This window comes from Paramormyrops kingsleyae, chromosome 4 (assembly GCF_048594095.1).
Source record: "Paramormyrops kingsleyae isolate MSU_618 chromosome 4, PKINGS_0.4, whole genome shotgun sequence".
NCBI lineage: Eukaryota > Metazoa > Chordata > Actinopteri > Osteoglossiformes > Mormyridae > Paramormyrops > Paramormyrops kingsleyae.
Window position 1 is genome coordinate 18,315,337 of NC_132800.1, and position 19,955 is coordinate 18,335,291.

At 42.5% G+C, this 19,955-nt stretch overlaps 1 protein-coding gene across 1 annotated transcript; it reads left to right on the forward strand.

The window, feature by feature from the left end:
- Positions 1 to 2,832: 2,832 nt before the first annotated feature.
- LOC140588905 (NLR family CARD domain-containing protein 3-like) lies at positions 2,833 to 14,379 on the forward strand. The gene is made up of 7 exons (XM_072711555.1): positions 2,833 to 2,910; positions 3,088 to 3,316; positions 3,471 to 5,199; positions 5,826 to 5,999; positions 6,136 to 6,309; positions 6,420 to 6,466; positions 13,238 to 14,379. The coding sequence occupies exons 2-7, from the start codon at positions 3,130 to 3,132 to the stop codon at positions 13,771 to 13,773; spliced, it is 2,847 nt and encodes a 948-aa protein (XP_072567656.1). The 5' UTR covers positions 2,833 to 2,910; positions 3,088 to 3,129; the 3' UTR covers positions 13,774 to 14,379.
- The last annotated feature ends 5,576 nt before the right edge of the window (positions 14,380 to 19,955 follow it).

The following is a 19,955-nucleotide window of genomic DNA, read 5'->3' on the forward strand; positions in this document are numbered from 1 at the left end:
CCAGTCCCTCCCGCGGCTCCGCCTTCCACGCCCGCGGCTCCGCCTTCCACGCCCGCGGCTCCGCCTTCCACGCCTGCGGCCACGCCTTCCACGCCGGCGGCCACGCCGGATGCCTCTTTGGAGGCCCGGACTCCCTCTCCTTTACCCCAGCAAGGCCGACGCCCCCCAGGACCCCGCCTCTCAGTGTCCAGTAAAGGACGGGGACATAGGCGTCGGGCCCTGGTCCCGCCCGCCCTGCCCCCTGGTTCGCCCGTTCGGCCCCTGGCTGTGGCTCGCTGGCTGCCTGCGGGTCCTCCGGCTCGGGGTCGGCGGTCCCCTCCGGGTCCCCCCCTGGATCCTCGGTGCCGGTCCTCGGTCCCGCCTCCGGGTCCATGTCGGTCGCCTCCGGGCCCCCCTGCTCCGGCTGGGCGTCGGACGGCGCCTTCGCCGGCTCTGGCTGCGCCTCCGCCTGCCGTGGCTTCCCCCTTTGGCCTGCCTGCACCGGTGTTCCCTCCTGCTCCCTCCGTGTCCCCTCCGTCACTCCCTCGTCCCGTTCCCTTGGCCCCTGGGTGGTCCCCTTCTGCTCCCTCCTCCCTCTCCCCTGCGGCCCCTCCGGCCGCTGCCCGTCGCCCGCCTGGGCTCCCTCGGGCTCCGCTTTTTCCTCCTCCCTTTCCCTTTGTCCCGCCTGTCTCTGCTCCTCGTCCCTTTGTTCCTCCTCCGTTCACTCCTGGCCCTTTTGTTCCGCCTGTCTCCCCTTCTGTGTCTCCCTTCTTGGTCTGTCTGTCTGCATTCCCCGTCCTCTGTCAGGTCCTGTCTTTCTTTTGGTCCTTGTTCTTGTTTTGTGTTTCGGTCCTGTTTCCTGTGTCTCGTTGATGGTGTTCTGCTTTTGTCTTCCAGGTCCTGTTCCCCGGTCCCGTCTCGTCCGTCGCCTCCTCTCGGGCGTGCCCGGTGTGCGCGCCTTTGGGGGGGGGGTTATGTCACGCCCCGCTCCGTCCGCTCCTAGTGTGTGCCACGCCCCCTCATTATCCTCGTGTGCTTCCCCGATCGTGCCCAGCTGTTTCCTGTTTCTTTTGCCTTGTCCTGTGTATATGAGTCCGCGTCTCCCCATGTATGCCAGATCCGTCATTGTATTGTCCGTCGATGTCCGTCCGTGGTGTATTAAACCCAGTTTACCTGACTTCCTGGCTCCGATCACCTGCTTCCCTGCTCGCCTCCTTTGCCTGAACGTGACACATTGGACATAAATCATGGGTGGGGTCTCAGGAGGATACATTGTAAGTGTATCGACCCATGAGCCCTGAATCTTTTATCAAACCAAATTGTGAATAGACTGTATCATTACACAGATAGCCAGCAATAAATCTTACCGATCAAGGTGAGGGCAGGAGTAATTTGGTAAAATTTAGGAGGGGGTGTCATGCCTGGGGATCGGTATGCTAAATTGAAGATATATTTTTATTAGTGTTGGGGAAATAAACGCGTTATTTTTTGTGATTAATTTGGACATCTTGACGCGTTAAAAAAATTGACGTGACAGACGCATAATTATCCTTTCGTTATTTCCTGTGACGTACCAAGAATTTGTTCACTTACAATTTTGCTATTAAAGCATTTGTTTACGCTAGTTATAGAGGCAAGGAAACTTTTTGGTGGAAAGTTCTACTTTAAAACGTTACCAGCCGGCACTTTAGAAAAAACGAAAGTAGCCTAGTATGTTAAATTTGCAAAGCTGAATTTAATTTTCATCGTAATAATTCATCACTGGCCTATCATCTGAGAGCGAAACACTGGAGAGAAGTTTCCGAGACATCAGGCACTCTTCGCCAGTCCACTTTGTTTGAGTGTGCTACTCGAAGCAGACGTTTGGCAAAGGAAACTAATGATAAACTAACAGAGGCTTTAGCAAAATGGATAGCTAGTAACTGTCACCCTGTTAACACAGTAGAAGACGAGGGACTGAAAGAAGTAATTCGAGTTGCGTCAGGAGATTCATCCAGAACAACTATTACAGTAAAATCCCGTTATAGTGGACTCGCTTATAACGGAATATCGTCCATAACAGACGAGGTCCGCTGGTCCCAGCCGTGCGCCTTTAAGAACATGCAGAAAAAGCATCGGATATAGCGGACTCGCATATAACGGAATTTCGCTTATAATGGACAAACAATTTGGTCCCCAGGGCCGCTTTTAGCTGTAGTTTTGTTCGGCTATAACGGACATACAGCTCCGCCTACAAAGTGCCTGTCATGCCGGTGATATCCAGCGCAGATACGTAGTCGGGATTATTAATAGTCACGCGCATCTGATAAATTGGATTAATACATGTACAATATAATAATCTATACCAAAAGTGTGTCTGCTGGGTTGTGGCATGAGTAACCTGTGTCCTGTGTTCTGGGTATACAGCAACTCTGGATATAATGGACTGTTTTGTCATTTCCCTTAATGTCCGTTGTAACGGGATTTTATTGTATTGTCCGTCTGCGTTTTGCCTGCCTTCCCTGTAATTAAACCCCGTATTCCCCGATACCCTGACGTCTGCGCCTTTGTCTCCATTCCGTCTCCGCTCGACACGACAATATGATTATATGTCTGTCTGCAGCTGCACGCTCTCCCTCTATCACATGGGTTTCCTCCTGCCATCCAAAAACACGTGTTTAGGCTACTTTCTAAATTCCCCATGACATATGACAGCCTCTGTGTATCTGTGCCCTGTGATGAACTAGAATCCCCCCCCAGGGAGGAACCCGTATCCTAGGCCTTCTGCTGTCTGAAATAGACCCCCCCACCACCCTGCCCCACCCCCAAACTGAGATAAGTGGCTGGAGGATGGATGTATTAATGGATGGATATTTGTGTTTTATTTACAGGGACCGAGTGAAAAGATGTAATTCACACCCACATAAAGGAGACTTATCATCCATCTTCAAGGTGTGCATTTATTTTTTAAGTATATTTTCTAAAATTTTATCTAAATTGAAATATATTTTCTGCAGATGTACAATAAGTAGTGTGTCCTGTCAAACGCATAATATTTGCAACAGGTCAAACTATACAAAAATATGGTTCCAGGAGTGGTGACAATTAAACTGTAACTGTTCATTTCAGTTACTGGAGGAAAAAGCTCAAACATTTCTGAAGGATGAGCTGATGAGATTGAACAGGTACCTGGATCAGAATGACCCAGAATGCTCTGAGCCTCAGCTGGAGGAGGACAATGACCTGGACAGTGATGGTCAGATGCAGAAGACCTGTGGTAGAGAGGGAGCTCTGAAGATCACACTGTACATCCTGAGGACCATGGAGCAAAAAGATCTTGCTGACATGCTGGAGAAGAGTAAGAGCTGTACCTCATTCAGTGTGTGCTTGATTTGCCACAGAAAAAGAGTTTATGAAAAAATATGTATTACATTTCAGTTTATCATTTATTTAATTTGTTTAATTTGGCTTAAATGAGTAAAAAAGAGCATTTTTCTCTCATTTCATTTCAGGGTATCTTCTATCGCAGTGTCAACGCAAAATCAAATGTAATCTGAAGCAGAAATTTGAGTGTGTATTTGAAGGGAGAGCTAAGGCAGGACAGCCAACACTTCTCAAAGAGATTTACACAGAACTCTACATAACTGAAGGGGGAGCTGGAGAAGTCAATGATGAACATGAAGTGAGACAGATTGAAACAGCATCCAAGAAAAGGCTAACAGAAGATACTATAGTCAAGTGCAATGACATATTTAAACCCTTACGTGGGCGTGTGGCACCTATCAGAACTGTACTCACTAAAGGGGTCGCAGGTATCGGGAAAACAGTCTCTGTGCATAAAGTTATTCTTGACTGGGCAGAAGGAAAAGCAAACCAGGACATTCACTTCATATTTGCTCTTCCTTTCCGGGACCTGAATTTGATTAAGGATGAATACAGTCTGATTGATCTGCTTCACCACTTTGTCCCAGAATTGAAATCGCTTGAATCCACTGAGCTGTGTAGATACAAAGTTTTGTTGATCTTTGATGGTCTAGATGAGTGTCGTCTTCCTCTAGATTTTCAGAACAATGAGAGCTGGTTTGATGTAACAAAGAAAACATCACTGGATGTTCTGTTGACTAACCTCATTAAGGGGAATCTGCTTCCATCCGCTCTCCTCTGGATAACCTCCCGGCCAGCAGCAGCCAATCAGATACCTCCTGAGTGTGTCCACCAGGGGACAGAGATACGAGGGTTCAATGATTCCCAGAAGGAGGAGTATTTCAGGAAGAGATTTAGTGATCAGAGCTTGGCTAGCAGGATTATCACACATGTGAAATCATCAAGGAGCATCTTCATCATGTGCCACATACCTGTGTTCTGCTGGATTTCAGCCACTGTTCTTGAGAATCTTTTTAGTGATTCTGATAGTGGAGAAATTCCAAGGACTCTGACTGAAATGTACACACACTTCCTGATCTTTCAGATGAGTTTAAAAGATGACAAATACATCGAAAACAATGAAACCAAGTTTAATAAGTGCATTAAATCTGGCAAGGAATTCCTTTTAAAACTTGGTAAACTGGCTTTTCATAACCTTGAGAAAGGCAACCTCATATTTTATAAGGAAGATCTGACAGAGAATGGCATTGATGTCATAGAGGCTTCAGTTTACTCTGGAGTGTGCACAGAAGTCTTTAAAGAGGAGTATGGGTTGTACCAGGAGAAGGTGTACTGCTTTGTGCATCTGAGCATTCAGGAGTATCTCGCTGCTTTATACATGTTTCTGTCAAACTCATCAGCTGACCTGCTGAAGACTGCAGTGGATCAGGCATTAAAGAGCAAGAATGGACACTTGGACCTCTACCTCCGCTTCCTCCTTGGCCTGTCAACAGATTCCTGTAAGAGTCTGTTTAAAAGGCTACTGGGCCAGACAAGAACCAGTTCACATAACAGTAAGAAAACAGCCCAGTACATCAAGGAGAAAATACAGGAGAATTTATCTGCAGAAAGGACCATCAACCTGTTCCACTGTCTGAATGAACTGGGTGACAATTCTCTAATAGTGGAAGTACAAAAATACCTGAGTTCAGGACGTCTTTCTGCAGAAAACCTCTCACCTGCACAGTGGTCAGCTCTGGCCTTTGTGTTACTGATGTCAGATAAGGAGCTGGATGTGTTTGATCTGAAGAAATACATCAGATCAGATGAAGGTCTTCAGAGGCTACTGCCTGTGATCAAGAAATCTAGGACAGCTCTGTAAGTGATCTTACATACGTCTGTTGCTAAAGAAGTACAGATGTTATTCATGATACTGCTTTTATATCTTATCAAAAGAATTAGAATGTATTTACAGATTCTCGGAGTAACTCACCCTGTATGGTCATTAAACAGCAGTTTGGTCTCAGCTCAGAGTCTCAAGTAAAAAACTGTTTGTGTTTCTGACTAGGACAGGAAACAACTAAATTACTGATATATTTAAATATCCCAGTTAATGAATGGATTTTAGAGCATGTTCACTCTCATACACTTATTAAATTGGCTCTGTAAGACAATACAGAGCAGGATTTGGGAATATATGACTTATGAAAATGTACAGCAAATATCAAAATTAACAGTTAACTCACAGGAGAAGCTGTATTATACCAAAATCTGCTCATCTGAGTACATTGATCCAGTCCTGATCCACTAAACTTTCCATGGTATTTGCGCTTTGGATTAAAATATTCACTGTATTTTTCATGCCGGGAAACATGAGGAACATGAGAAGCATATGCTGCATCACTTATTGTATCTAAAAATAAAAATGTTTATTTTGATATTTTATTTGATATACCTGTGTGTGTGGTGTATGTATTTATATTTTAAAATTTTTCCTTTTCCAGCCTGAACAACTGTAATCTCACAGAGACATGCTGTGAAGTGTTGGCTTCAGATCTCAGATCAAACTTCTCTCAGCTGACAGAGCTGAACCTGAGTGACAATGACCTGCAGGATTCAGGGGTGAAGCTGCTCTCTGCTGGACTGGGGGATTCACACTGTAAACTGGAGATACTGAGGTCAGTATTACTGGGTATTCCACACTAATCTGTAATTACTGTAATCTTTATTGGAGTCTCACATTTACTTAAAAGTAATGCTTATAATGGTGAGGTGTTTTTATTTATTGGAGAGATATTGTCTGTCTCTATGCAGGCTGTCAGGCTGTAGAGTCACAGAAGAAGGCTGTTCTTCCCTGGCTTCAGCTCTGAGGTCAAACCCCTCTCACCTGAGAGAGCTGGACCTGAGCTACAATCACCCAGGAGACTCAGGAGTGAAGCTGCTCTCTGATCTACTGGAGGATCCCAGCTGTAAACTGGAGAAACTGAAGTGAGTACAGAATGTGTGTCTGTCCCTGTTATTGACTCGTGTATGTGGAGAAAATGCAACAATTAAATAAATGGATACAGCAGTACTATGTCATTCTGCTTCTGATTTAGTGTGGACCACAGTGGAGAGTGCAGGACCAGACCAGGGATCCAGAAATGTAAGTTTGTTTGCAAGTATTTATTATTAATACCATTAATAGTACTTTATGATAGCATTCGCATAAATACTGTGATATGCATGTGGTTTTTTCTTTTTTTAAAAAAAGGGCTGATTTGGGTTTAAAGATGACTACTTTCTTAAATAACAATGGGAATCTGGGAACTTCTGTAGAGATACATTATATCTTTGTGTTTGTATGAGAGTGTAACAGGGTTTAATACAATCTGGCATAGTTGTGCATCTTTAAAAAAATCTGTCACAGGTCTTCTTTTCGTGAATGCGCGGAGTGTACTTTTTTGAGATTTGTTAGTATTGTCCTAAGACAGCACCCGTGATCTCCCCAAACTGGCTGTGACACCGAACGTATCCTCAGTCTGCGCTAGTGATGGGAATTTCGGCTCTTTTTAGTGAGTCGGATCATTTGGCTCCCAAACTGCTCTTTATTTTGTCACTTCTGTTCAGCCAGATTTAGCTCTGTTTTGACCCATGATTGATATGTGTACTAAACCTTAGAATTTCCTTAATACCATGACTTTACATTATGTTTAGTGCAAAAAGATTAAAAGCAAAAACATCAAACACTACTACACGTGTACTGAACATTTTACAAGTGAAAATCTGTTTTTGTCTTTGATCCATATCAGTAACAGTCAAATAACATAAATGACAAATAAAAAAAATAAATTATAACGTGCAAAACACCAGCATCCAACAGTTTTAGTTGTATTAATCCATTATAACAACCATCAATTTTCTAACAGTGTAACATTTTAACATTCTCTTTGGGGCAGAAAAGCTAAGTGCCTCAGCTTAGACGGGCTGATCCGGCTTCTGGCAGTAGCAGGCACGCTAGCCTGTCTTTTTTCTTCCATCTGAACAGTTGGATGCGCAGTTCTTCAGTGTCTGTTAAGGTTGTTTGTGGATCCTGCTCGAAATGACAGCTTAATCTTGCAGTTTGTGCATTCTGCCTTTGAGTTTTCATAGCTATTACAATGCATCCAAATGCCGCTTTGTTTCTGATTGTTACTCATCTATTATTTGCGCACCACACTCCCTCTCTTTCTCTCCTCCTCTCCCTCCCTCCTGCTCTGTACCTGTACACCGTCAGCATGCGCACCCCCGCCCCTCCCTACGTTTAAATTGATGGTATGAACCTTGTCTGATCGTCACGCCATTAACACAAACTTCAGTCACAGTCGGAGCAGCATGGAGCGCTGTGCTGCGGAGACGTTTTGCTTTATAAAAATGTCTCTCGGTCAGGAGCCGCATCTTTTGAACGGTTCGTTCATGACCGACACATCACTAGTCGGCGCTGAGCGCTGCAGGAGTGAGGTATGTGTCCGAAGTGGTTTGAACGAAGTTCTTATTTTGAAGTAAAGACAAATTAACTAATAGTGGCACTCTTTGGGGTACAATTTCACGTCTAACATGTTTGATGAATGCTGTTTATAATTTTATTTACCTGTAATTAAGCTTGTTACCCCTGATTTACACTGGATGCGTATCCGCTGCGGTGCGACTGCGCTGCATTCGCATTCAGTCCGAGGCCGTCCGCCAATTCACACTGGACGCGTTTGTGGTTCGTATCTGATCCGGCGCGCCGCTGGTTTGCGAGATCACATGACCACGGGAGAATAACATATTTAACATAACATTTATCTATGTTTCTATGGATAAAATAATGTGTCACTCCCATATAGGTTACTGAACACTTTATTAGGAGTTTACAAGTACTTCACAGTACAGGTTACTTTCATTAAAAATCAAGTATATACATAGTTAATTGGAAGATTCAACTTGCCGTCAAATCCCAAAACTTCTGAAGTTTCACTCCACGCCTTCTCCTTTCTACTATTATTCTTGTAAATAGGATGTCTGGGGTCGTATACACAATTCCGTGTTTCTCCACCTCCAAAATTAACTTTTCGTCGTCCATGTTGTGAAGGGGAGTTGGCGCATGCGCTCTGTGTTGCGTTCTTGATCCGTATTCGTCAAAAATTGACTTGATGCGCATCTCGACGGACTGCCGGACGTGTGACGGAACAGAGACGTAGCGGAGACGCAACGCAGCGGATCTGGTGTAAACTGATGCATTGAGTTTATTGGCGGCGATTGCCTGCGGCTGCCGTGTTGGTATGGAAGGCCAACGGAGTATGGAAGGCCAACGGGGCCAAAACGTCTTAAAAAACACGTCGATTTTTTACATGCAAAAAATCAACAATAAGAAAATAAGAAAATAAGAAAATCAACATAAAAAACATTGATATACTGCCTTTTTTTGCATACAAACTATCTGCTGTCATACACCTGCCTCAAGTACTTTTGTCCATTAGACAAACAATTGCACATACTTGTAACTGCCATCCAGTGACTACATTCAACATATTTATTCAGATATCCCAGCACTGCTGGTATTTAATGGTGTCTATATTGAAGTCTTATTATCCATGTATAAATGGCTTTTTACATACAAGTTGTTGAGACCTGCGCGAACGAAGGAGCAGGGAGCGGAGAATCAGACTAAGGAAGCCGTGACGGGTAAACCGGGTTTATTAAAGCAGACAGGGAGTAGCACAGGACGAACGTTAATGACAGACCTGGGGAAAACGGACTCAGACACAGACTAAATACACAGGACAAGGCGAAAATAGCAGGCAACAGGAATTAACACGAGGTAACGAGGGGGGCGTGGCACATACGAGGATCATAGGAGCAGGTCATGACACAAGTCTCCAAACGCAAGGACAGATCATAACATATTAGTTATTATTATTATTTTAATTCTTGTAATATACAGCTGTTACTTTTTCTCATCATTCGTTGTCCCACAGACATTATTTTAAAGTTAGTCAACATGAAAATGTTGGAGCAAAAATTACTGCATTTTAAAAATTTAACATGTTAAAATGATGGCAGCACATTGTGCCTCTGACTACCATTTCGGGCATCAGTGAAAATGGTCGATTGTGCAGAAAAACTGCAACGCGCAAATACATCATCCGTGCAATGTCTGATCAGCTCCCCCAATGGAGAAATCCGTCACATTAGTGCTTCATTCATCGAAATTGTTATCGGCATTTTGCGTTATTCTTTGCTCGTTTTCACTTTACGTTGTAGATTTGAAGTTGTAAAACCAACATAATAAACACAGAATCACCTTGTGCTCTAATTTGAATAATCGAAAAGAGGAACTACGACAACAATAGTTAACCTACATCACTGTCAAGTGATTTGCAGTCACACCTCAATGATCCACGCGTATACTTACGTCATAGAAAAAATTAACATAATATAAATATTTATTATTACGAAAGTGGACGTTTCGTGTCGCAGCAATGAATATATAAATTATACTAATAAGCAGTGGGACGTATCGCCGTACGTGTTTAAACGTACCGTGACTAAGAGACAACGCAGGTCTTCGCCGCAGGTATGTATTTCTGCATCACTTTACGTTTTTGATTACGGATTCTTTACGTGGTTGTGATGAGCCACAGAAGACTGCTTAACGGAGGTGTGCGTGCCATTAAACTAGATAGAGAACTTGGTTCGGAGCGCAAAGGAAAATGGGTCTTAGAAGCTTTCTTTTGAACTGCAATCAGATATTTACAGAATACACCCGGCTGGCATTGTGTAATAATTAATGGACAAGCTAATGTAGACACAATACTGACGAAGTAACTCATTTTTCGCTACTTTAATATAACAGCTGTTATTATGATTTTTGCCCTTAGCGTGTCCTTGAATATCTCTATTCCATTGTTTATTATGTTCTAAGACTACAATGGAAAGCAGTGTACGTTGGGCAAGTGGGCGATTGATTGAAAATGAATTTGCTGATGAGATGATAACAATTTCGGAGTTTGTTGCCGAGATTCAAACACTCACTCAGCAACAAGGTTTGTCAAGTGTATTATATTAAACATATATTACAATTGTATATTATTATTACAGTTTCAATTGTCCCAAAGCAGAAAAAATCACTACAGCCATTAATTGACAAATCCAGAGTGGTGCAGCTAATCTACGCACGTAAACCCAAGTTTTTCTTAGGAGCCTGTTCCAATCTGGAAATTGTACATCAGAATCAATTTTATTGCCAAAGTAATGTGACATTTACAAGGAATTTGACCTAACAAACCTTGTTCCAATACAATCAAGATAATAAATACTAGAAATGTAAATACATGTGAGCACAAAAGAAAGTAGTAGTATAGAGTATTAATAAAAGCCCTACTACAATTATACAATATATATATATATATATTTTTTTTTTTTATAAAGTCTATGAGTCTAGATGAAGTGGTGTGGCCTGTTGAATATTCAAGTACCTAGGAATCCATATCTCAGAGGGGCTGACATGGGCCGAGCCACAAGGATTGTAAAAAACTCATCTCATCCCAGGAATGGACTGTTTCAGCTTCTGCAATCAGGCAGAAGGTTCTGCACCATTATGGGCAAAACAGAGAGACTTGTGAGGAGTTTTTATCCTCAGGCCATTCAGCTTCTCAACTGAGACCTGCCCAACCCCTCCTTTTTGTAGTATTACATTCTTGATCACTGCAGAGCAGCCTAATTTTTGTCTGTATTAATAATAATTGTCTGTCATTCCATACTGTCTCCATCATTTATTACTGTACATGCACTGTTCATGCTGCTACACTATTACAAGGGTTTCTAAGCTGTTCACACTGTTGTGCAGACATTGCAAAATGCACTTTAACTTTATAACTTGCACATATGTAAATCTGTCTCAGACTTGTTTAATCTATTTGAAAGTTTTACTATTTTCCTACATTGTTTTACAAATTTTATCTTTTTAACTTGTGTTCTTTGTTTGATTTTTTGTTTAATTATTTAATGGAGGCACAGTTAAAAAGAGCGGTTCACTATACATTTCACTGCATGTTGTACCTGTATGACTATGCATGTGAGAAATAAAGAATCTTGAATCTTGAATCACCTTCCTTCACTCTGACTGTTCTCTATATCTGTGTGTGCCAATAGAGGTGAAGTGCGCATACGTGTTATACAGTATAAAACTTGACAAGATTGTAAGCAGAATGCTATAACATAGCTATGATGAAGGGGCTGACTTGCTGATTTATGAATTAAAAGAAAACATGTTTTAGTTTTTTATTGATTAAATAGACAAATGATGACATTGTACAAACATTTTGAATATTTAAAAAAATATTTTCAAATATTTTCCCCTCCTGTTGACAGGCTATCCCCCAGTAATAACTGGGTACTGTACCTTGCTCATGACTGCTACTGGCACAGTGCTTGTCAGCTGAACACTGCTCCTTCACAGATGGGTCACATGCAGAGGTCACATTTAGTTGTGGTGCACTGTGCTGTGGTGATAAATAATTACTCACTTTAATAATAATAATAATAATAAGAAGAAGAAGAAGAAGAAGAAAAGTAGTAAGAATTTGTTAAATACAACTACTAGTACCAACGAATTGTAATTAAGAATATTAATAATATAGGCATACATGCACATATTTTATTATATTTTAAAATAATTAAGTGTATGTCCTCATTTAAAAAGAGAGAAATTCTGCCTGTTTTTGACGTCTGAAGGCGTAAAAAAATACGTCTTTAGCCGTGAAAAATTGACGTGTTGATTTTTTTGCATGTGAGAAATCGACCTGTTGATTTTTTTGCATGTGAAAAATCGACGTGTTGATTTTTTGCATGTAAAAAAAATCGGCGTGTTGATTTTTTGCATGTAAAAAATCGACGTGTTTTTTAAGACGTTTTGGCCCTGTTGGCCTTCCATATGTTGGAAATGCACCGCAGCGGATATGCATCCAGTGGTTAGTTTAGCACGCGCAACATTTCGGCGCGTCTTCCCGCTGCGTCACGCGGGCGTCCGACATTTCCTGAGGTATTTCACATACTTGATTTCCTGCTTCGTTAGTACGGGAGGTATTTTCTGCAAAAAATAAAATTCAATTCAATTTATTTTTATATAGTGCCTTTCACAACTAAGTTGTCCCAAAGCGTTTTACAGGGTTGTGTTGTAATATATGAAACAGACGTAGAGGGAGATACAGAACGGGGAAAAAAAGAAAAGGAAATTGAATAAAGAAACCATGAGACAACAGAGAAGAGGAACCAAAAACTCCAAAGTAGGGAGAAAAAAAACCTCTGGGGGTTCAAGGTCAACTGGCTGCCCCCCCCTGCCCCCCAGGCAGAACAACATTACCGAAAACAGAAAAGAGTGGACATGCTTGCTAAAAGGCAGGTATATGCAGGGATTAAGAATGAAGACGAAGTCCATCAAGGAGTCCGTTATCCATGTTGGCCTCCGAGGGGTGGCCAAAGTCTTCTCCACGTTGGGCTGTATCAGGTGGCACTGAAGGCTGTACCCACAATGATATAATTCGTATGGCCCATTTGCGATGTCACCCCTCCATGGAATTGGACCAGGAAAATGATAAAAAAGAAAATACAATCTCCACTTCGCCATTTAGTTTCCAAAGTCTGTGCGCAAAAATCATGCAAACATGAAAATTAAAATGAAATAGCACCATGTGTCAGATGTGAAAAATTAAAAAAATAAAATTAAAAACCCTTTTTGTCTTTTCATTTTACAATTTGACTTTTCATGATAAAATGCGGCTACATGAGTGTATTGGGAATAAAATGTGTGTATTGGAGCGAGTTCTGTGTTAGTGAGTGTGTGAGGTGTGACAGTGATGATGATGGAGATGCTGGGCTTCGTGATGGGATTAATCGCTCTTCCTCTTGCCTACAGACTCCTGCCAGCTGACGCTGGACCCCAACACAGCACACAGACTCCTGTCTCTGTCAGGGGGGAACAGGAAGGTGACACGGGGGGCAAAGCAGCAGCCATATCCTGATCATCCAGAGAGATTTCACGGCTGTTACCAGGTCCTGTGCAGAGAGAGTCTGACTGGTCGCTGTTACTGGGAGGCTGAGTGGAGTGGATATGAAGCCTGTATAGGAGTGACTTATAAAGGCATCATAAGGAAAGGAGATAGTGCTGACTGTGGGCTTGGATACAATGACAAGTCATGGATTCTGAGCTGCTCTCCTCACAATTACTCTGTCCGGCACAAGGATAAACAGACTGTCATACCCATAGAGCCCTCAGGCTCCCGCAGAGTAGGAGTGTATCTGGACTGGGTGGCTGGTACTCTGTCCTTCTACAGAGTCTCCTCTGATGGACTGACCCTCCTGTACAGCTTCACCTCCTCATTCACTGAACCCCTCTGCCCAGGATTTCAGGTGAATATAAAGTCCTCTGTGTCCCTGTGCATGCTGGGATAGCTCACTGTGTGCTGGAGGAATCATTTTTACCTTATCAGAGTGTCACATGTCACTGCTTCTCCATGGCAAAAACGTAAAATCTCTGCTTTTTAACTAGTATAACCCTTTTTACTCTGTCTGAAGTGTGGCGTATGTCAGACAAAAATAAATGACTGGGTTCGGCAAGCTGAACAAACATGTAAAATAACTTTTTCTGATTAAAATGTAATGAAATGTAATCCTGATGACTGGGGGGGCTTTCACCCTCCCTTTATATGTACATTTTATATATTTATGTTACTATATGTTGTATTTGCTACCTAATTAGCAAACGGTGTCTCTCGCTGAAATAGGTCATTACTACCTAAATAAATAATTGCACAAGTAATTAAAAATAAAGAGTAACACATTTTACTTATCACATAAAACATGGTTTAACTTGAGAGAGCAGAATCTCACGTCTGCCCCCTACTGCCGTTCTGAGGTAACTGCGGGATTCCTGTCGGTCGCAGCATGTGAGACCCTGCGTTCCCTCAATTAACGTCCCACCACAACACGCCAGATATGAGTAACGGGTACAGTCATTATTTAACGTACAATAAACTGTTAACCTGACAAAGAATATATTCTAACATAAAAGTCCTAACATTTGGTGAAATAAAAAAAAAGTATATTTAACAACAACGAGAATGGACAGTTAATAAGTTGATTTGTTATTCTGACTGCAGCCTTTCTATTTTTTCTTAAGACCAATGAGGATATTGGTTTTCATTTTCATTGCACGACATGCCTGATCATCAATGATGCACTGTATGTGATTCCAAGTAACCAAAAAAGCATAAAATCTCTCTTTTAGGAATCCTGATTTACTTTATATTTTCGTTTGAGTTTCTTCTTTTTAATCCACACAATTTAGGAATAAGATTATCCCCACAATACACTCACAGTGGCATTGCAGCTATACAGATATACCCCTGAACACAATGTAAAGGTGGATTCTTACTCTGACGTCCCTCTCCTTCCTCTGGTGACGAGCTCCACATTCTGTGCTGCTGCCTCTGCTGGCGGCTTGTTTGGTACAAACAGTGACACACATGCGAACAGAATTTTCTATCCCTCGGGTAACACAAGCACGGACATTTCTTTTTTGAAATGCACACAATTACCTCAGTGCTGTCCTGTTACTGTGACACACACATATTTCTTTTCACTGAGGAAGACATAAACACACAAACATTTCTGTTCCTTCACAGACACACATATACACAGATTTCTGCTCCTTCACAGACACATATACACAGATTTCTGCTCCTTCACAGACACATATACACACATTTCTGTTCCTTCAGTAATATACAGATATTATTAGTTCTTCATGCACACACAGGGACAGAAGAATCTAAACGGGGCCATTCAGACTTTATCCACAGGCCATGAAGAGCACATGCCAGGCACAGCGATGGAGGGATGCATTTCAACCATGCTGAGCCTCCCGGCATCAGACTGAAGGTGAAAGTGAATCAGGCTCATAGCAAAAAGCGAATAGGATTGACAGGGGAAAACAGGGGGGCAGAAAGAGCTCCTAAATTACATATATAATGGAAAGGGTGAGAAAATGAGTGTATATTCACTGGCAGGGAGGTCAAACCGCCACATGCATGCCAAGGGGGGTTAACAGAGAGGGAATCAATAGCTGTTTTCACACATGAACTCTGGACATTGTCAGTAGAATCAGCTCCAGACATTTTGCGGAGTTGTTCTTTCACACATGTAGCACACAACAGGATGTTGTCCATGTCGTACGCGTTCACACCTACTATAAATACTCTGGCTGGTTTAGATGAGGGTTGGTGCTTGGGTAGAGCATGCAGGAGGCAGGACATGATGCAAAAAGTACGCTGTGGAAGTCACAGTATTTTGTTTACAGCACATCGCAGATGGCGACAGGAGTTACTGACAGAAGTTCCCAAATTGCATCTTCTCTCCAGTTAGCTGTGTTTGTTGGGATTTTCTTCATGAAAATGACGCTTCTTCTTCACCCTCTGTAATGTTTGTATTCTTCTTTTTTTGTGCCTGTTGCATAATAGAGACATCATCAACATGACCACTCACCCACTGTAAATTCTCCAGACACTTTCCTGCTCCATTCACACATGGGCGTCAATCGGAAATTACCCCAACTTTGTACTAGGGAGTTGACCGAGTAAACTCCATTTAATGTCGGGTATGACTGGTTCGGATATTTGCATTCACATGTACAGTACATGTCTGAAAGGGGCTAAAGTGACAGAAACACAAAGTCAGAGGTAGATCAGTCTAAACTAAATGAGGTTCACAAGGATGATTGATATTTCTTTAGTGAACATTCAGAAATCGTTTGCTAACCCTGCACACTGGAAGCTCCCAGCCCAGACCTGCACACATCTACATGTCTAAAGTTCACGGGGAGAGAAGCCTAGACAGCTGTTCATTCTGACTTGCTCTACGGCAGGCTGCAGAGGGCGCTGTGCTGCCATTTATTCCTGTTTATTGAATAATATGATGGCTTGTTGGGGCGGCACGATGGTGCTGTGGTTAGCACTGTCGCCTCACAGCAAGAAGGTCCTGGGCTCAATCCCCGGGTCGCCCAGGGTGCCTTTCTGTGTGGAGTTTGCATGTTCTCCCTGTGCATGCGTGGGTTTTCTCCCACAGTCCAAAGACATGCAAATTAAGTCAACTGGCTGCTCTAAATTGCCCATAGGTGTGAATGCGAGTGTGTGTGGCTGTTTGTCTGTGTTGGCCCTGTGGTGGACTGGCGACCCGCCCAGGGTGGACCCCACCTCTCACCCGAAGATGCTGGGATTGGCTCCGGCTTCCCCATGACCCAGATGGATAAAGTGGTATAGAAAATGAATGGATGATGGCTTGTCATACCTTTTCCAAAAAACACTGAGTTGATTAATTTTCATTTTGTTCACAGTTCTTTTTTGTGAGAGTGGGAGGAGCTTCCTGCTTCTCAGGTTGCAGTAGGTGTGGTTTTGGACTGAGGCCAGACTGAGAAGAGCAGACTGGGCAAACACTGGATTTGCAGTTTATGACCAAAATAGTAGATTATACAAATTGTACCCACAGCGAACATTTACTTAACTTTAATGAGTATACTGATATAGTTTTTTCCCCAAACCAGCAATAATACTACAATCTGATATCATAAAGCAAAATGAGTGGGAGGTGTGTTGCTGCAGTGGTTAGTACAGTTGCTTCACACCTCAGGAACTGGGGTTCAAGTCTCTGCCCCGGGTCTGTGTGTGTGGAGGTGTTGTGGGGTTTCCTCCAGGTACTCCTGTTTCCCCCCACAGTCCAAGGTTTTCATTATGTATTATAATGGTCAGTACAAGAATTAAGGATGATTTGTACTGCATTATGCAGCTATTTTGGTGCATTATAGATGAGAGCTTCAGATAACATTCATGATGCATGAAAGAAATTAAGAAATAAGAAATTAGGGGGTCAGTACTGCTGCTTCTCACCTCAGGGACTCCAGTTTGAGTCTCCACCCCTTTATACATGCAATGTGCAAACTTTAGCATTTCTGCATTTCGACAAGGTTTAAGCTGAAATGTTTCATAATTCGAAGAACCTTTATGTGCAGTGTTGAAGAGTAATGGTGAGTCTGCCATCAGAAATGAAGTAGCTGTCCAGACCATGGAAAGCTAGTTCCTCACTGGGCAGCACCACTGTCCAGTGTGGGTCTCCCTCAGCTATGCAGCAGTGTAGGTGGCTGTTAAAGCTGGAGGCTCTTAGGATTTTTCCACATAGATTCCAGCTGCCCAAGACCCCAAATCTGTGGTAGATCTTTATAAACAGATTCAAATTTATTAACCTTGTACACACATCCTTAATCTGTATCACTTAATTCCATCCTGTGTTCCCCTATATTCAGTCCGCGTACAATCAACCCCAAGCATTATATTATAAAATAGAAGTTCCCCATTGTAACACTTTTATTTGATGTGCAAGAATAAACAACCCATGTGTGAAGAAACCACAGTACCCAGTACACACAAACACAGGAAGGACATCTGAACATCCCGCATGAGAGACAAACTGAAACTACAACATCACAGGTATTTTATTTGAAATGGGGGCTTTCTGTGAGGTCCCATTGTGTACTGGATAGCACTCTGGACTTTAGCTCCATATTGACTTCACTGTTGGGTCCTCAAATTGTGGGTGGTGTGTGTCTCAGTAGGTTATGATGTTGTGTCTTTGACCAGAAGGCCATCAGTTCAAATCGCTGGGTCAGCAGTGTGATTTCTCTACTGGACCCATGAGCAAGACCCGTAACTCCCAATTATTCCAAGGACTGGCTGACCTCTCTTTCTCAAATACATGCATTGCTTTGGATAAAATTTCTGTGTTAGCATGTCAATAATGAAGCAGAATATTAGTCAGCTATTTCGCACAACACCTAGACAACAATACTACGCATAGATCTGATTTACTGAGTCATGCACAAACCTTTTTTAAATTCATGTTCCATAGATAAACACTCTTATGAATTGTCAGCATACATAATAAGTGGATTCTCCACATGACAGAGTTCATTCAGAGGATTAATCAGGGTAAGCCATTTAAGCAGAGGTCCTGCGTGTTCATGCCTGTCCCCCTGTCATTCTCCTGTCAACTACAGTGGCCCGCCCATCTCTGCACTGATTGGACAGCGGGAGCAAAGAGGCGAGCTTGGTATCATAAAGGAGAAAATTCTGGGTTGTCGATTTGCTCAGTACAAGCTAGAAAAACCTGCAGGCTAGATTAAGCCTGGCCTTTCTAAAAGTCTGTTGGATGAAGGACACATTCTTTGCTGGTTCTATAGTGTAGCAGTTTGCACATCTGCTTTACATGTAGCCCTGGGGTCAGTCCTTGGACATATGAAGTGCATTTTATCTTTTGACTTTTATAAAAATTGGACATGAGGACCAGCAGTAACCGAAGTGAGGGGGCCATTGCCAAGCGGTTTCATTATGGGAAACAACAAAGATAGTTCATCATACTACCCTGTAATCTGACTACAAATGACACACTCTGGTGCTAACACGCTAATGTGTTAACACGCTAAACCTGGTGTGTTTCACCAGAAAGCTGAATATCCATCAGGACAGAGCATAAACCTACACAGATCTCCCTCCCCCCCATGGGCATTAAGCAGAGGAGAGTAAGGAAAGTCCTCACGTCACTTGAACATGTCACTTGTTTAATCTTTTCCATTCACTGGAAATTCATGTTCTGTCTCCTAGATGACAAATGTTGAATTTTAAGGTCAAACAATTTTTCAGTATTTATTGCTATTTACCAAAACAAGAAAAACCAAATTAATGTTTCACTACTGCCTTTTGCAGACAGGCACCCATGAGTGCATCAGATGGAGACATTGCAAGGAGACATCTTTATATGGATAGCAGATTTCTAGGTCTGGGACATTTGGCACAGTTTGTCCCCTGCAAGACATTTTACACTCACTTGGGCAGCCAGAGCAAAACTGGTCACCGTTTATCACAGGAACAAAGCATCCAGATTCCCAGGCTGATCTCATGAACTTGTGCCAATATAAACCACAGCGAAGTCAGAAAATCAGGTTGGCCAGTCCCATAATTCAGCTGGTGACAAACTCACACTACAAATTCAAATACATATTTACAGTACAGTTTTAAATTAACCTTGGCATTACTAAGACCAAATGAACAAAGTGCAAAAAAGAGCACAACTGCACTTTTCCTCTGATTGATCTAACCCCGCACACTCATACCTGTCAGACACAATCGTCTATCTTACTGTATCTCTTACTGTGATGTTGAATTGCTGGGCCTGGGGTGTGACCATCTGGGTGGGAGCAGAACCACCCAGGCCCAACCATGACATCACGGCAGGAATAAACTAGAGTGATTCGCCTTTCAGCAAATGTTTTCTGCTTTTTTGGGGAGTTAATGTTGCACTAAATCTGAAGTAACCTTAATGTTTGCATTTAAATTCCACTCTGCCTGCTGTCTGAAATCTGCTCACCTGCACTTCAATATGCAGACCTGTCATTAACTAATAATAGAGTAATAATAGAGTAAATTTTACTCTACAGCCTGTATCTATGGATCCTCATCCCAGCTATCGGATATCTGTACAAAAAACATGGTGCTGGAGGCGCCCTGGCTTAGAAGGTTAGGATTCTGTGC